Source organism: Triturus cristatus, chromosome 7 (genome assembly GCF_964204655.1).
Source record: "Triturus cristatus chromosome 7, aTriCri1.1, whole genome shotgun sequence".
NCBI lineage: Eukaryota > Metazoa > Chordata > Amphibia > Caudata > Salamandridae > Triturus > Triturus cristatus.
Window position 1 is genome coordinate 1856951112 of NC_140590.1, and position 14383 is coordinate 1856965494.

The 14383-nt window shown below is 48.3% G+C and overlaps 1 protein-coding gene across 5 annotated transcripts in view; it reads left to right on the forward strand.

The window, feature by feature from the left end:
• The window catches only part of LOC146813471 (uncharacterized), a 269121-nt gene that overhangs the window by 172640 nt on the left and 82098 nt on the right, over window positions 1-14383 (forward strand). For 2 of the 5 annotated variants that reach the window (XM_085620247.1, XM_085620248.1), the window contains exon 9: window positions 6140-6214. In XM_085620247.1, coding sequence (XP_085476373.1) covers window positions 6140-6214 — 75 coding nt within the window. Of the gene's footprint in view, window positions 1-6139; window positions 6247-14383 lie in introns of all 5 variants that reach the window. The other 3 variants (XM_085620244.1, XM_085620246.1, XM_085620245.1) reach the window with 2 other exon arrangements.

Here is a 14383-nt window from a genome sequence, read left to right on the forward strand (position 1 = left end):
ACTTTAACAAGTGGACACAGTGCAATTTCTGAGTTCTGCAATGTTATCCAATGGAAGGAAGAACAAGTTCTGCAAACTGATACAGTACATAGACTTACAAGAACAACTTCCAGAAGTTAAGGTGAGTGGTGGGCAAGGTCCAAGGCAGCACCAATAGTGCCATCAGCGGCCTGAGCCTGGCAGGGTGCCCGATGCATTTCAATGGAGATCAGTCACTGTAAAAACAGACTGCAGGCTCTGGCTAGGAAGCCAGTTGGGCTGAACCAGCAAGTGGGCTCAGGCCTTGCGATGCTCGGGCGCGGGGACAACATTGGTAATCTTCTCGAAGGCCCTGGGGCAACGGGTGTCTTTAGGGGATGGGTTTTTCCTTACCGGAGCAGTCACTGGTGAGGGGGCCTGCATGCAGAGGCTGCAGGTGATGTCAGGTAATCCAGAAGGGGTGGCACCACGAGGGACTCATGCTCTGGAGGGCTGGGGAACCTTGTTGGCACCAGTGACCCACTACAGCTCGGGCCGAAGGCGACTGGTGTAGTGGCTGCTTCAGGTGTCGGGTCTCAGAGTCTCCTCCTTTCGAGTTCTTTAGAATAGGTCCACTGTTCACAGGAGGTCTTGAGTCTTTTCTGAAAGCAGGCAGTCCTCTCAAGTTTCTGGAGTCACAGCTGCAGGATGAATCAGCTTTGGCGCTGTTTCCTACGAGGGATGCAGACAGACCGGCAGGGTTGGTACCAGGTCAGCTGCTTCTTTTCTCTTCTCGGCTTTTGCATCTCTTCGGTGTCCTCTCTCTTCTTAGGTCATCAGGATCTGCTTCTCTGGTGCCAGGGGCTCCCCTAAATACTGAATTTAGGGGCATTTGGGGAGTGTATTGTAGACAATGGGCTACTGACCCTTGGAGGTGCTACACCCCCTATATGACCACTTCCTGTCCCAGAATTCCTAAGTATGCCATCACAAAGATGGCTACTTCTGAAAAGTTGTGTCAACCTCACAGTAGCCCACCATAGGGGTGGTACTAGCCTTGAGGTGGCCCGCCATCCTGACTAGCTAATTTTCCCGCCTGTCCAGGTGCCTATGGGGCTCTGGTCAGAAGGGTGGCTTTCTCTCCTATGATTGGAGCCAGATTTGCATTCCAAAGGCAGCAACTTCTTTGAAGCTTGCCGACCCAAGGAGTTTAATCAGCTGGTCATCCTGCGGGAGGGGGTGTTACACCCTCTTCCCAAAAAGGGTTTTTGTTCTAGGTCTCCTAAGAGCAAAGGCTCTCACCCTATGAGGTCAGAACAGTGTCGCGGGTGGCAGGGTTGCAGAAACCAGTCAGCAAGCACACCAGAGGCTGATAAGTTTTCAAGGGGCACCTCTAAGGTGCCCTCTGGGTGCATGCATTAGTAAATAAAACACTGGCATCAGCATGGGTTTACCAATACGAGCTGTTTGATACCAAACATCCCTGTTTTCAGCTCCTACTAAAAACAGGGATGTTTGGGCTCGTACTCATGTACGTTTTCGGATAGTGTGTAATGAGGCTTCCTTGTATAATGACTGCCTTGTAGCCTTGGTTACATACACAAAGCGCTTTGATTAAGGCTGGGCTGGTAGATGTTTCCACTTGGCAATACTGTATGCTCGTCTGTAGCTGCCTCTGATCTGTAATTGCTGTGGGAATGTGTATGGCACAATCAACTCACACTTAATCTTTTGTACTTTTTATTTAGCATTGCACTCTGCAGTTTAGCTCCTGGTAATTGCTACTAGCCCTCTAAACGTGTGTTCTCATGGGTGTTGAGGAGGTGGTGGTGAGTGGCAAGAGTAGAGGTACTGTTGAGCATTGGGGTTTGGTTTGACCGTGGCTGATAGTAAGCGGTGATAGCGGAGAGAAGGTCCAGAGCAGGCTGCTTGAGCTGTATGGTCATTGACATCTTGAGGGTTTGGCATCAGAGGTATTGTGAGGAAGAGGATATGCTGTAGTCATGTGGTTGAACTGAGGGTTAGAATGTGTTGTAGTAAGGATGAAGTGAGCAAAATGAGACTGTAGATGTGTTGTTGCAGATCCGTGAAGGTGTGGATGTGCTGTAGTGGTGTAGTTGAAGTAAGGGTTTGTATGTGTTGTTGCAGTGCAGGTGAATTGATGGTGTTGGTGTCTTGTAATAAAAAGGGTGAAGTGAGGCTGTGAATAACAGTGCGGCTGAGGTGAGGATGAGTTGTAGAATGCTGGTGAATTGATGCTGTGGATGTAGTATTGTGGCACTGGTGAAGTGTCAAGCTGTGCATGTGTTGTAGTGGCGACTGAACTGAGGGTGTGGAAGTGTTGTGGGAGGTGTGATTAAGGATGTGGTTGTATTGCAGTGGTATAGGTGAAAGGATGATGAGAATAAGTCATAACAATGTGGGTGAGGTGATGCTGTGGATGTAGTATTGTGGCACTGGTGAAGTGTCAAGCTGTGCATGTGTTGTAGTGGCGACTGAACTGAGGGTGTGGAAGTGTTGTGGGAGGTGTGAGTTAAGGATGTGGTTGTATTGCAGTGGTATAGGTGAAAGGATGATGTGAATAAGTCATAACAATGTGGGTGAGGTGATGCTGTGGATGTAGTATTGTGGCACTGGTGAAGTGTCAAGCTGTGCATGTGTTGTAGTGGCGACTGAACTGAGGGTGTGGAAGTGTTGTGGGAGGTGTGATTAAGGATGTGGTTGTATTGCAGTGGTATAGGTGAAAGGATGATGTGAATAAGTCATAACAATGTGGGTGAGGTGATGCTGTGGATGTAGTATTGTGGCACTGGTGAAGTGTCAAGCTGTGCATGTGTTGTAGTGGCGACTGAACTGAGGGTGTGGAAGTGTTGTGGGAGGTGTGAGTTAAGGATGTGGTTGTATTGCAGTGGTATAGGTGAAAGGATGATGTGAATAAGTCATAACAATGTGGGTGAGGTGATGCTGTGGATGTAGTATTGTGGCACTGGTGAAGTGTCAAGCTGTGCATGTGTTGTAGTGGCGACTGAACTGAGGGTGTGGAAGTGTTGTGGGAGGTGTGAGTTAAGGATGTGGTTGTATTGCAGTGGTATAGGTGAAAGGATGATGTGAATAAGTCATAACAATGTGGGTGAGGTGATGCTGTGGATGTATTTCAGTGGTGTAAGTGAAGAGAGGCTGTGGCTGTGTTATGGTAGATGTGTTGTGGTGGTGCGGATGAAGAGATGGTGTGATTGTGTTACAGTGGCTTCTTCTTCTAAATGTGATTTTGGCACAAAGCCAGTGATATCACTTCCTGTACAGGTGGATCCTGGTTAATGCAGTGATGTCACTACTTGTGGATATGAATGATGGGGTGGGTTACTAGGGGTGTTTCAAACTTGGTGCATTTGACTCCGCTAAGAGGCATTGTTTTTAGACTGGTTGTCCCTGTCAAGCTTTAAAAATATGCATTCCCTGTCCCAGTACCAGTCTGCTTCCTAGTCGAGTGAGTGTCTGTGTGACTGAATGGCTCTAGTCTCTGCCTCGATTTGAGTGTATTTATTAAATTGATTTATTTACTCTTTCTGTGACTGTGTTTCTGTGCCCATGTTCGTAAATTCATTTACCAGAGTAAAAATGTATGTTCGAGGCATGTGTGACTGTAGATACACATGCTGTGCATACTCCTGCCATTTAGTGTTGAACCCAAATGTGTGCAAGTTGTTTTTCTTTGAAGAAGCCTTTTGAGTCATGTGGTATAGCAACTCGTCCTCTTGCTAATAATGCGCATGGGCATGCTACGCCACACAACTGACATTCTAGGTCAGTAGGGGAGGCTTTATTTTTGTATCCACCCTATGTGTTATGACCCTAGCTCGGACATAGTCCTTGAATGAGTTCCATTTACATTTGTGCCCAAATCCCGCCCGACTTTCTGGTGGTTACAACTGGTCATTAGCGAGTGAACTCTCAGGCTAGCGGAGATGCCCCACCATCAGAGAAAGTGAGTAAGTGCATAAATGCGGCAAGATAGAGGCTAGCCGCGCATTCGGCCAACCAAAATCTCATCGCTAAATCTATCAGACTTCTTGCGCAATATGCCCACTTGGGCAAGATGGAGGAGCTCCTCCAATACCTCCCAAAGGAGGACTGAAAAAGAACACATGAACTATTCTCTGAGAGCAAACATATGTCTAATCAGTAGCAGCCACTCATATTGGGAAGTGATGGGGCAGGGGGAGGTGAACACAAACAAAAAAAACATAATTATGAATAAAGAAAACAGCACTCACCTACTCCGACGTCTTCCGCCTTGCTCCCGATCCTCGCGTCCTGTCCAGGTACTGCTGCACACTGAGCAGGCTCCCAGCTCTCAATCCCAGTGCTGCTCTCATGCTGGGAATTCTATTCCTAGCATGAAAGCAGCGCTGGGTTTGGTCTGAGCGCCCTGGTTCGGCGCTACGACATGGACTGGGAACCTGTGTTGGTTCTCCACTCGGCTGCACAACCCAGCTCGGGTAGGAGAAAGGCCAAGTGCGCATGACAGTTTGGCCAGCCCCAGAGGACCAGCCAAACCGCCATGCGCACTTGGCAGTGCCCACCACCCCCCCCACCCCATTGGTGCTGCAGCGTCAGCATGGATGGCCACGTCCCTTCCTCGGCTCGTAGCCTGCAGGACGAAAAATAATTAAATTATTTTATTTATGTCCTTTGTCTCTGCTGGCTTTCAGCAAGGGGTAGACACTCCCCCACCATAATGGAGGAGACACCCATGTACCTAACACCTCTATCCACTGTGCCCTACATGCCGCAGACACTGCAGCTGGGGGGTTGGTCCACTCCAGCATCCTTTTATGCAGACATACCTGGCTCTGTATCTCTGGTTTGAAGGCAGAGGTTCAACAGAACCTGTTAAATATGCCTTTTGATGGACAGCATCTCTTTGGTCCACAGGTGGACCAAACGTTGAAAAAGATCAAGAAAGATATTGAAATAGCTAAAGCAATGAGTGCACTTCTGACTCCTGCTTTCCACCGCTCCTTTATTCTTGAGGCAGAGGTTAAGGTGGCTCCTCAAAAGGAGCTTACCTACCACCAAACCCTAACTTGCCTCTGTGAGAAAGTGGCTCTGTATATACTGTTCCAAAATAGGTACAAGGTGTACAGAGTCCACAGTCCCCAGAGGTTTGGCAAAGGCTAAAGTTAGGTATAACCTTACTCTCTAAAGTGGTAGCTTGGTCGAGCAGTAAGGCAGTATCAGAGGACAGTGTAAAGCGTTTGTTGTACACACTTAGTCAGCAAATGGTCTCACACACTCAAGAACTGAACTCTAGGCCAATGGTTTATATAAAAAATATATGGTTGTTTTATTTTAGAACCAACAATAGGTATCAAAATATACTTTCTCAGAATGAGAGGCTTTAGTTAAATATTCTTGCAATATGCAATTGACTTTTGTAGGTAAGAGTTACAGGTTGTTGCAATAGGCAACACCATTTCAAACACAATAATACATTGAGCTCAATGCGAGTTTTAAGTTATTTGCAATAGATTTCTTTCAGGATTACTTTTCTAATTCCAGGACTGGATCCTAGATTCAGTCCTGGGACAGGTCTTGGAAACAAGTGAGTAAATTCGTTTTAGTTACTGTTCTGATTTTTAAGCAATATTTTGCTATTTTAAAAGTTGACACTTAGAAGACATCATGTCCGTCTACAGCCACACGTGCCTCGAATGGAAAATGTTATTTACCCTGTAAGCACCTGTTTGTGGCATGTAGTGCTGTGGATTCACATGCACCCACCCTCCTCCCCGGATGACTGTGTCTATTGCAGTACACTTTACTATTTCTTTTTCCTCTTTCGCATGGACATCTCTGTATACGTCGTATCGCTTCACATTGCATCCTCACTTGCCAGGCGGGAAACCAATTTAACAATGGAACCAATGATCATGAGCTTTAGCAGCAAGTGGAGGAGTCACTATACCAAGTCACTTAAAATACTTTTCAAAGAAAAACAACTTATACACATTCCGGTCCAACTCTAGTTGACGGTAGCATACACAGCATGTGAATCTACAGCATTACATGCCAAAAACAGTAACCTTTTCCTTTCATCATACCATTTGAATCCAAAATGTTGATATGATAATCCAGACCAGTGTGAGAAAGTGTGTGATATATTTCTTTGCTTTGACAGGCGCGCCTGCAGTGTCCTTGCTGATAATTGGAAATGTACTTCAGCCTTTGACGACTCCTCTCAACACCCACAAAGGTGAAAAAATTGATAAACTTGGTGCAGGTCAGGTGAAGCTTTTAAAATATCTTAGTAAAATTATTAAATTACGAAATATTCATTTACATGTTACTGTAGATATGTATATGTGTATATGCTTGTGTATGTATATATATAGTATATATTGTCACTGAAAACAAAGAAAGGTTGCAGGGATGTTCTAGTTAGGTTCAGATTTTACACACATAAAACCATAGAAATTAAGTAGTTAGCTGAGGTAACTATAACCTATGCCCCCGGCAAAGCACTGTTTATGATATTACATCACTCATGACATGGTCAGTGATATCACTAATGGCATCACTGATGACATCTCAAATGACATCACTCATGACATTATCCAGTGAGTGTGTTTCGTAAACGTTTCTGACTCTGATAAATATATACTGAGCTACTACTTAAGTCAAATTATTATTCTTTCTGTAGAACTAATGGGTTTTAGTATTTGTATCGTACATCATCTGAAGTATAAACCCATTTTTAAAGCAAATGAAACTGCTTGGTAGGGGGTTCTATAGGGTATTGGCGCTCCTGGGCAATACGCAGGTAAGTATAGTATACTCTAGTACTGAGTGAGGATTGCGGTGCATAAGGGTTGGGAGAGCAACCCTCCTCCCCAATGTGTGGATATTGACTGGTAAAACAGAACAGTCCCCTGGACACGCTAACAGTATTTCAATTATATCAATAACAGTGTGACAAAAGCTTGAGACTATGCGGGAACATGCACTTCAGTTTATACACAACAGCCTTAGCCAGCTCGTGTTTTATCGCGCTTATGGTTGTGCGCAGCGACTTCTTCAGGGCAATAGTCAATACGTGAAGATCCTTAAATACGGTTGTATTTCCGTCCCGAATGGGATTCAATAGGGTCCAATGTTAGGCACACAGTTAAGACTGCACATATCTTTGCCACAGTCTAAGCTGTTCGTTGAGACGTTACTCCACACTGGTGGCTGAGGATAGTTCTGTTTTATGACGTACTGACCTGTTTCCTTCTACCTCTCTTTGTGATGAATGACTGCATTAGTAGATTGCAATGCATTCATCTCTTCACGAAGACATTTCTCTAGGGCGATGGCTCAGGGTAGTAGACATTTACAAAAGACTGACCTCTCTTTTGACACCTTTCTGCAAGATGAAGAAAAATGTAGTGTTCGAGGCATATGAGCTGCAGATTGTACACTTAGCATAGATTGCCATCTGGTGTTGGGCCCGGATGTTTGCAGTTTGTTTTTGTTCTTTGGACAGTCTTTGGAAGTCACTAGTTTGGTGACTCCTCCTTCGGTCCGTACTGCGCATGGGCTTCGGCTCCATCCTCAGATTGTTTTTTTCCGCCATCGGGCTCGGATGTGATACTTCGTGCTCCGGCTTCGAACTTCTACGGTTCCAGCCTCGACGGAAAATCCTCGTTCTTCGAGTTTCTTCATCATATCTTCATCTCTCGAAGCGGCACTTTTCTCCATCCCGTACATCGGCACCGGCCTTCGGGCCCTCCTCGACTCCGGTCCCGGCCGATGGAAAGGACTCCGTTCAAAAAGTGCCCAAAATGTGGGTCTAAATTTCCCCACACCGACCTCCATCAGGTGTGTAACCTTTGCCTCTCTCCAGAACACGAGGCCAGAGACTGCCCCGCCTGTAAGTCTTTTCGATCAAAAAAGACCATCCGGGATCAAAGAGCTCGACGCACCATGGCGCACTCATCGACCGCAGCTCCACCGGACATCTTCGGAGACGACGCCGAAGCTTCGGGGCAACTACACACCGAGCAGGAGGACGACGTCGTCAGCGCTTCCGAGGCCGACGACTCTGACGTGGAGGACATCACACCGGCGCAGCGGGTCGTGAGTACTGTACCCCCTCCCGCGCCCAAAACCAAAGAGACTCAGGTTACACCCTCGCCTGCAGGCCTGGGTAAAACCAAGCACACAGCTTCCATCACCCCACCTTCGGGCCCGGTGTCGAAGCCTCAGAAGTCTCACGGCAGCTCGGGCTCGAGCCAGCCGACGCCTGGTGCCGAAAAACACCATCCGGCACCGAAGAAAATGATACCCAGCTCGACTCCGAAGCCACCGGTGCCGAAGCCTGGACTCTCGGTGCCGACCAAACACAAACACAAATCTGTCGGCACCGACGCTCCGGCGCCGAAAACTCCTTCAACGCCGAAAAAACCGGAGGCTCCAAAAAAGCATGGCGCACAGAAACCATCGAAGCCCTCGGCTCCGAAACCATCGGCGCCAGCGGACGATTCAGCGCCACTGGATCTGTTTACACCAGACCCTTTGCAAAAGACTCTATTTAAAGATCCAAAGACTGGGCTATTGACTTTAGTTATCAAAAAAAGACGCCTTGACACTCCGGCTCCTCCTCCACCACCCAAGCGGAAGGACTCTGCTACTTCTCCTCTCAGAGTACCTTCCCCACTACCTCCTCCTCCGCCTCCTCCACCTCCTCCACCCCCTCCCCCTCCCAGGTCTCCGCCACCCTTACCTCATCACTCCCCGACCCCGTCCCCAGATCCGGATTACGGGGATCCAGATTATGACCCGGCGGACGCCCCAATGGACCCCACTCCACCGGGGACCCCAGACCCATGGGAAGACTACCAAAACCCTGACATACCGGATGTGCCTCAGGACGACCTATACCCATCCAGGCCGTCTCCTCCAGAGGACTCCTTAGGGTTTCACCACTTAGTGCAGAGAGCAGCACACTATCATGGGGTGGAAATGCATAGTGAACCAGTGGAAGACGACTTCCTACTGGATACATTTGACATTCAGGACAAGTCCACATCTATCTTGCCCATGCTCAAAGGCGTCACCAAGCATGCTGCAGAGGTGTTCAAAGATCCTGTCAGGGCCAGGGTATTGAACCCTAGAATAGAAAAAAAGTACAAGGCGGCACCCACAGACCCTGCATACATTAAGGGTCCTGTTCCCTTAGATTCCCTAGTTGTGTCCACAGCTAGTAAGCGGGCTAACTCCCAGTCCTCCGGAGAAGCCCCACCGCCGGATAAAGAATCCAAACTTCTAGACGCGTCTGGCAAACGCACCGCCTCCCAAGCTGCAAACATGTGGCGCATTGCAAATACACAAGCGCTACTTGCGCGCTATGACAGAGCACACTACGACGAGCTTGAGGCTCTTATGCAGCACCTCCCCGAAAAACACAAACGCAAAGCTCATGAGCTAATACAGGAGGGCAAACTAATTACGAACACCTCTATTAAGTGTGCCCTCGATGCAGCTGACACTGCTTCTAGAGCCATAAATACTAGTGTCCTGCTTCGTCGTCATGCCTGGCTCAGGATCTCAGGGTTCAAGCCTGAAGTCCAGGCGTCCATACTAAATCACCCCTTTGACCAACAAACTCTCTTTGGGCCAAAGGTTGACGAAGCATTAGAAAAGATGAAAAAGGACACAGACACAGCAAAGTCTATGGGGGCACTACAATCACAGGCCCCTAAACGCTCCTTTCGACGCTCATCCTTTCGTAGCACAGGCAGAGGCTACTCCACCGATAGCGCCTCTACCTCCTACAAATCCCCTCCTCAAAATACCTTTTCAAAGGGCTACCAAAGGGGTGGTTACAGAGGCAACAACAATAAGGGCAGGGGCAAAACTAACACCACCCATTCTGCCACCCCGCCCGCACAATGACTCCCCTTCCCTCCCCCCAGACCATCCCACTCCGGTCGGGGGCAGACTGCAAAACTTTATCCACGCATGGGAGTCCATAACATCGGACAAATGGGTGACCCAAATTATTCGGTCAGGGTACTGTCTCGAGCTAACGTCTACCCCACCCAATATCCCACCAAGACACCGTCCAATGTCTCAAGAACATTCCACACTACTCAAACAGGAGGTGCTCTCCCTCCTCCAAAAACACGCTATAGAGCAGGTCCCCGTCAATCAGCGAAATCTAGGGGTCTACTCTCTCTATTTCTTAATACCAAAGAAAGACGGGACCCTGAGGCCCATTCTGGACCTCCGGCCTCTAAATGCCTACATACACTCAGATCATTTCCACATGGTCACCCTACAACAAGTCCTCCCCCTCCTCTGTCAGGGAGACTTTCTCACTACCTTGGATCTGAAAGACGCATACTTTCACATTCCGATACACCCTTCTCACAGGAAGTACCTCAGGTTCGTGGTGGACGGTCAGCATTACCAATTCACGGTTCTCCCCTTCGGGGTCACCACCGCACCACGGGTGTTTACCAAATGCCTAGCGGTAGTAGCAGCACACCTCAGACGTCAACATATTCACGTCTTCCCTTACTTAGACGACTGGCTGATACAAGCCGCGTCCTACAACCAATGTGTGCAACATACAAACCGCACCATCAAATTGCTCCACCAGCTAGGCTTCACGGTGAACTACCAAAAGTCCCACCTCATACCATCTCACACAAAGCAATATCTCGGGGCCACTATAGACACCTCCAAAGGTATTGCCTATCCAAACTCAGCCAGAATCGCAAGCATACAAGCCTTGCGCAAAACATTCCTTCCTCAACACTCTCTTCCAGCAAGAGTGTTTATGAAGCTCATAGGAATGATGGCGTCTTGCATTTTCATAGTCCCCCATGCAAGACTCCACATGCGTCCGCTTCAAGAGTGCCTAGCACAACAGTGGAACCAGGCCCAGGGTCAGCTGACGGATCTGGTGTTGGTGGACGGCCGCACCCATCACTCTCTGCAGTGGTGGAACACCACAAACCTTTCCAAAGGGCGGCCGTTCCTGGACCCGGTTCCTCAGGTGATTCTAACAGCGGACGCATCGCTCTCCGGCTGGGGAGCGCACCTCTTACACCTCACCATGCAAGGTCTATGGACGCCACAGCAAAAATCTCTCCACATCAACCATCTGGAGCTCTTGGCGACCTTTCTAGCCCTAAAATCTTTTCAAAAACAGATTTCGGGCAAAGCAGTCCTCATTCGCACAGACAACATGACTGCAATGTATTATATCCAAAAACAGGGGGGGGACACACTCTCCCCAGCTCTCCCGCTTAGCCCAGAGCATATGGAGATGGGCAATTCCCCAAAACATCTTTCTCCTGGCACAACACGTTCCAGGCGTACAAAACACCATGGCAGATCTGCTCAGCAGACAAACGCAACAACTACACGAATGGGAACTGCATCCACAAGTTCTTCACCCATTCTTCCAACAGTGGGGGCATCCTCAGATAGACCTCTTCGCCACCCACGAAAACAAAAAATGCCCAAGCTTCGCCGCCAGATACCCACACCCATTGTCCAAAGGCAATGCGATATGGATGAACTGGTCAGGCAGATTTGCATACGCCTTTCCACCTCTCCCACTAATTCCGTTAGTGGTAAGGAAGCTACAACAGCACTCCCTCACACTCATTCTGGTAGCCCCAACATGGGCCAGGCAGCCGTGGTACACCACACTACTACAGCTATCGGTGGTGCCACATCAAAAACTGCACCTCTCCCCATGCCTCCTAACCCAGAACCATGGAGAAATCAGGCACCCGGACCCAGCTCAGCTCAACCTGGCGATCTGGCTCCTGAAATCTTAGAATTTGGATACCTTAACCTTACCCCTGATTGCATGAACATTATCATGGAAGCCAGACGTCCTACCACTAGAGCATGCTATGCCGCAAAGTGGAAAAGATTTGTAATTTACTGCCGTAACAATACAATCAACCCTTTAGATGCATCCATACAGCACATCATATGCTATCTGCTCCATCTTCACAGGTGTAACCTGGCATATTCATCCATACGCCTACACCTAGCAGCGATTGCTGCTTATCTACAAAACAGACAGCATTTATCACTGTTCAGAGTGCCCGCTATTAAAGCCTTTATGGAAGGCCTTAAAAGAGTAATTCCTCCCAGGGCGCCACCTTCCCCTGTATGGAATCTTAATGTAGTTCTCACACGGCTAATGGGTCCACGCTTCGAACCAATGCATAAATGTGAGCTACAGTTCCTCACCTGGAAAACAGCTTTCCTCGTAGCTATCACTTCCCTTAGGAGGGTTGGTGAAATACAAGCGTTCACTATACAAGAACCCTTCCTACAAATACATCACAGCAAGGTCATACTTCGTACAAATCCAAAGTTTCTGCCCAAGGTCATTTCCCCCTTCCACCTCAATCAATCAGTGGAATTACCTGTCTTCTTTTCGCAACCCCAATCTGTTGCAGAAAGGGCCTTACACACACTTGATGTGAAAAGGGCGTTGCTATACTACATACAAAGAACGCAACCTTTCAGGAAAACTAAACAATTGTTTGTTTCCTTCTCTCCACCACATAAAGGCAACCCCATCTCTAAATCAGGGATAGCTAGGTGGATTGTAAAGTGCATACAAATTTGCTATCAAAAGGCAAAAAGAACATTATCTGTTCCACCTAAAGCCCACTCTACTAGAAAGTTAGGGGCTTCTATGGCTTTTCTAGGGAACATACCCTTAGATGACATCTGCAAAGCAGCCACATGGTCGACACCGCACACCTTCACAAAACATTACTGTGTAGATGTGCATTCCAAGCAGCAAGCTAGTGTGGGCCAGGCTGTACTAAAGACACTTTTTCAAACCATTGCAACGGATACCGGTGGTCGCCGCTAAGGTTGGGTACTGCTATATAATCTATGCTAAGTGTGCAATCTGCAGCTCATATGCCTCGAACGGAATATGCTACTTACCAGTATGCATCTGTTCTTGGCATGTAGAGCTGCAGAGTTGTACACGCCCACCCGCCTCCCCGGCTACCTGTATCCGTTCCAGTCCATCTTATTTAGATACAACACACATGGGTTTCTCACTGTTATTACTACACTCCATCATTTCCCTGTTGGCGAAAAACAATCTGAGGATGGAGCCGAAGCCCATGCGCAGTACGGACCGAAGGAGGAGTCACCAAACTCGTGACTTCCAAAGACTGTCCAAAGAACAAAAACAAACTGCAAACATCCGGGCCCAACACCAGATGGCGATCTATGCTAAGTGTACAACTCTGCAGCTCTACATGCCAAGAACAGATGCATACTGGTAAGTAGCATATTCCTTACTTTGCTAGATGATGTAATCCGTGATGTCATCAGTGATCTCACTGGAGATGTTAACGCCCAGGCGCGTCTCCCTGTGGGTCATCTATGTGCAGATGGAATGAGTCTGCGTCTAGCGTTTTGAAGGACTCCAGTAGCAGATCCCAGGACATGGCAATGGACACCTTTCGCATCCCATGGCATTCTTCTCTGCAAAGCACCCCGCTTTCAATGAGTCCCCACCGCTGCTTCGCCTCCCTCCAGACCTGTAATGCAGGCGGAAGCGCTGACTTCCAGCGCCTAGTTATAAGGCGTTTCGCCAGTATGAACGCCGGATCAGCCAATTTCACCTGCACTTTGTAACCCTTAGGATGTGGATACAGGCCCAGCAGGCAACCCTCTGCCATGGTCCATGAGTGTCCCCCAACCACCCCCGCAGTGTGAACACTATCTGTGTCCAGTAGGTGGAGAGGGCAGGACATGACCATATCATGTGCAAGAGGTCAGCGTCTTGTTAAGTACTTCTCGGACAGTTCGCTGCCACTGCTGGAAACATCGTGTGTAGTCGATGTGGTGTGAGATACACTCTTTGAGTTAATATATATTGAATAAAATTGAGCCAGCAGTTGCGGGAGACTACCCTCGGATAACCGAGAGGGGAGGGCCATTCTTTGTCGGTCAGAACCCTGCCCATGTCCCACTTAACCCGTAAAGTAGTTGGGGGTGAGGGTATGTGTGCCTTTATACCTCGGTACATCCACCGTGTCCAGTGCCAACCAGTGCTTATCAAGTGTACCAAGTGCACCAGTTTGTGTGTTGATGGTTCGGCCCCGTCGTGAGCCCAGCCCCGCTTGATATATCGTATTAGACTAGCATGCAGTAAAAATAGCATGTTAGGAAGCCCCTCCTCGTGCACAAAAGTGGCATGGGTGAGCAGAGTACCATCTCCAGATAGTTCACTGACAGTTGCCACCCCGGCCCGCTCCCACCTGGAGAGTTGTTGTTGTGTCAGTATCCCGGCAGAAGTGAGGAGTCCCAGGAGCGGAATGTTGGGTGCATATGGTGTGGTGGGTGCAGTGTATGTCAGGGTTTGCTTTCAGTAAGT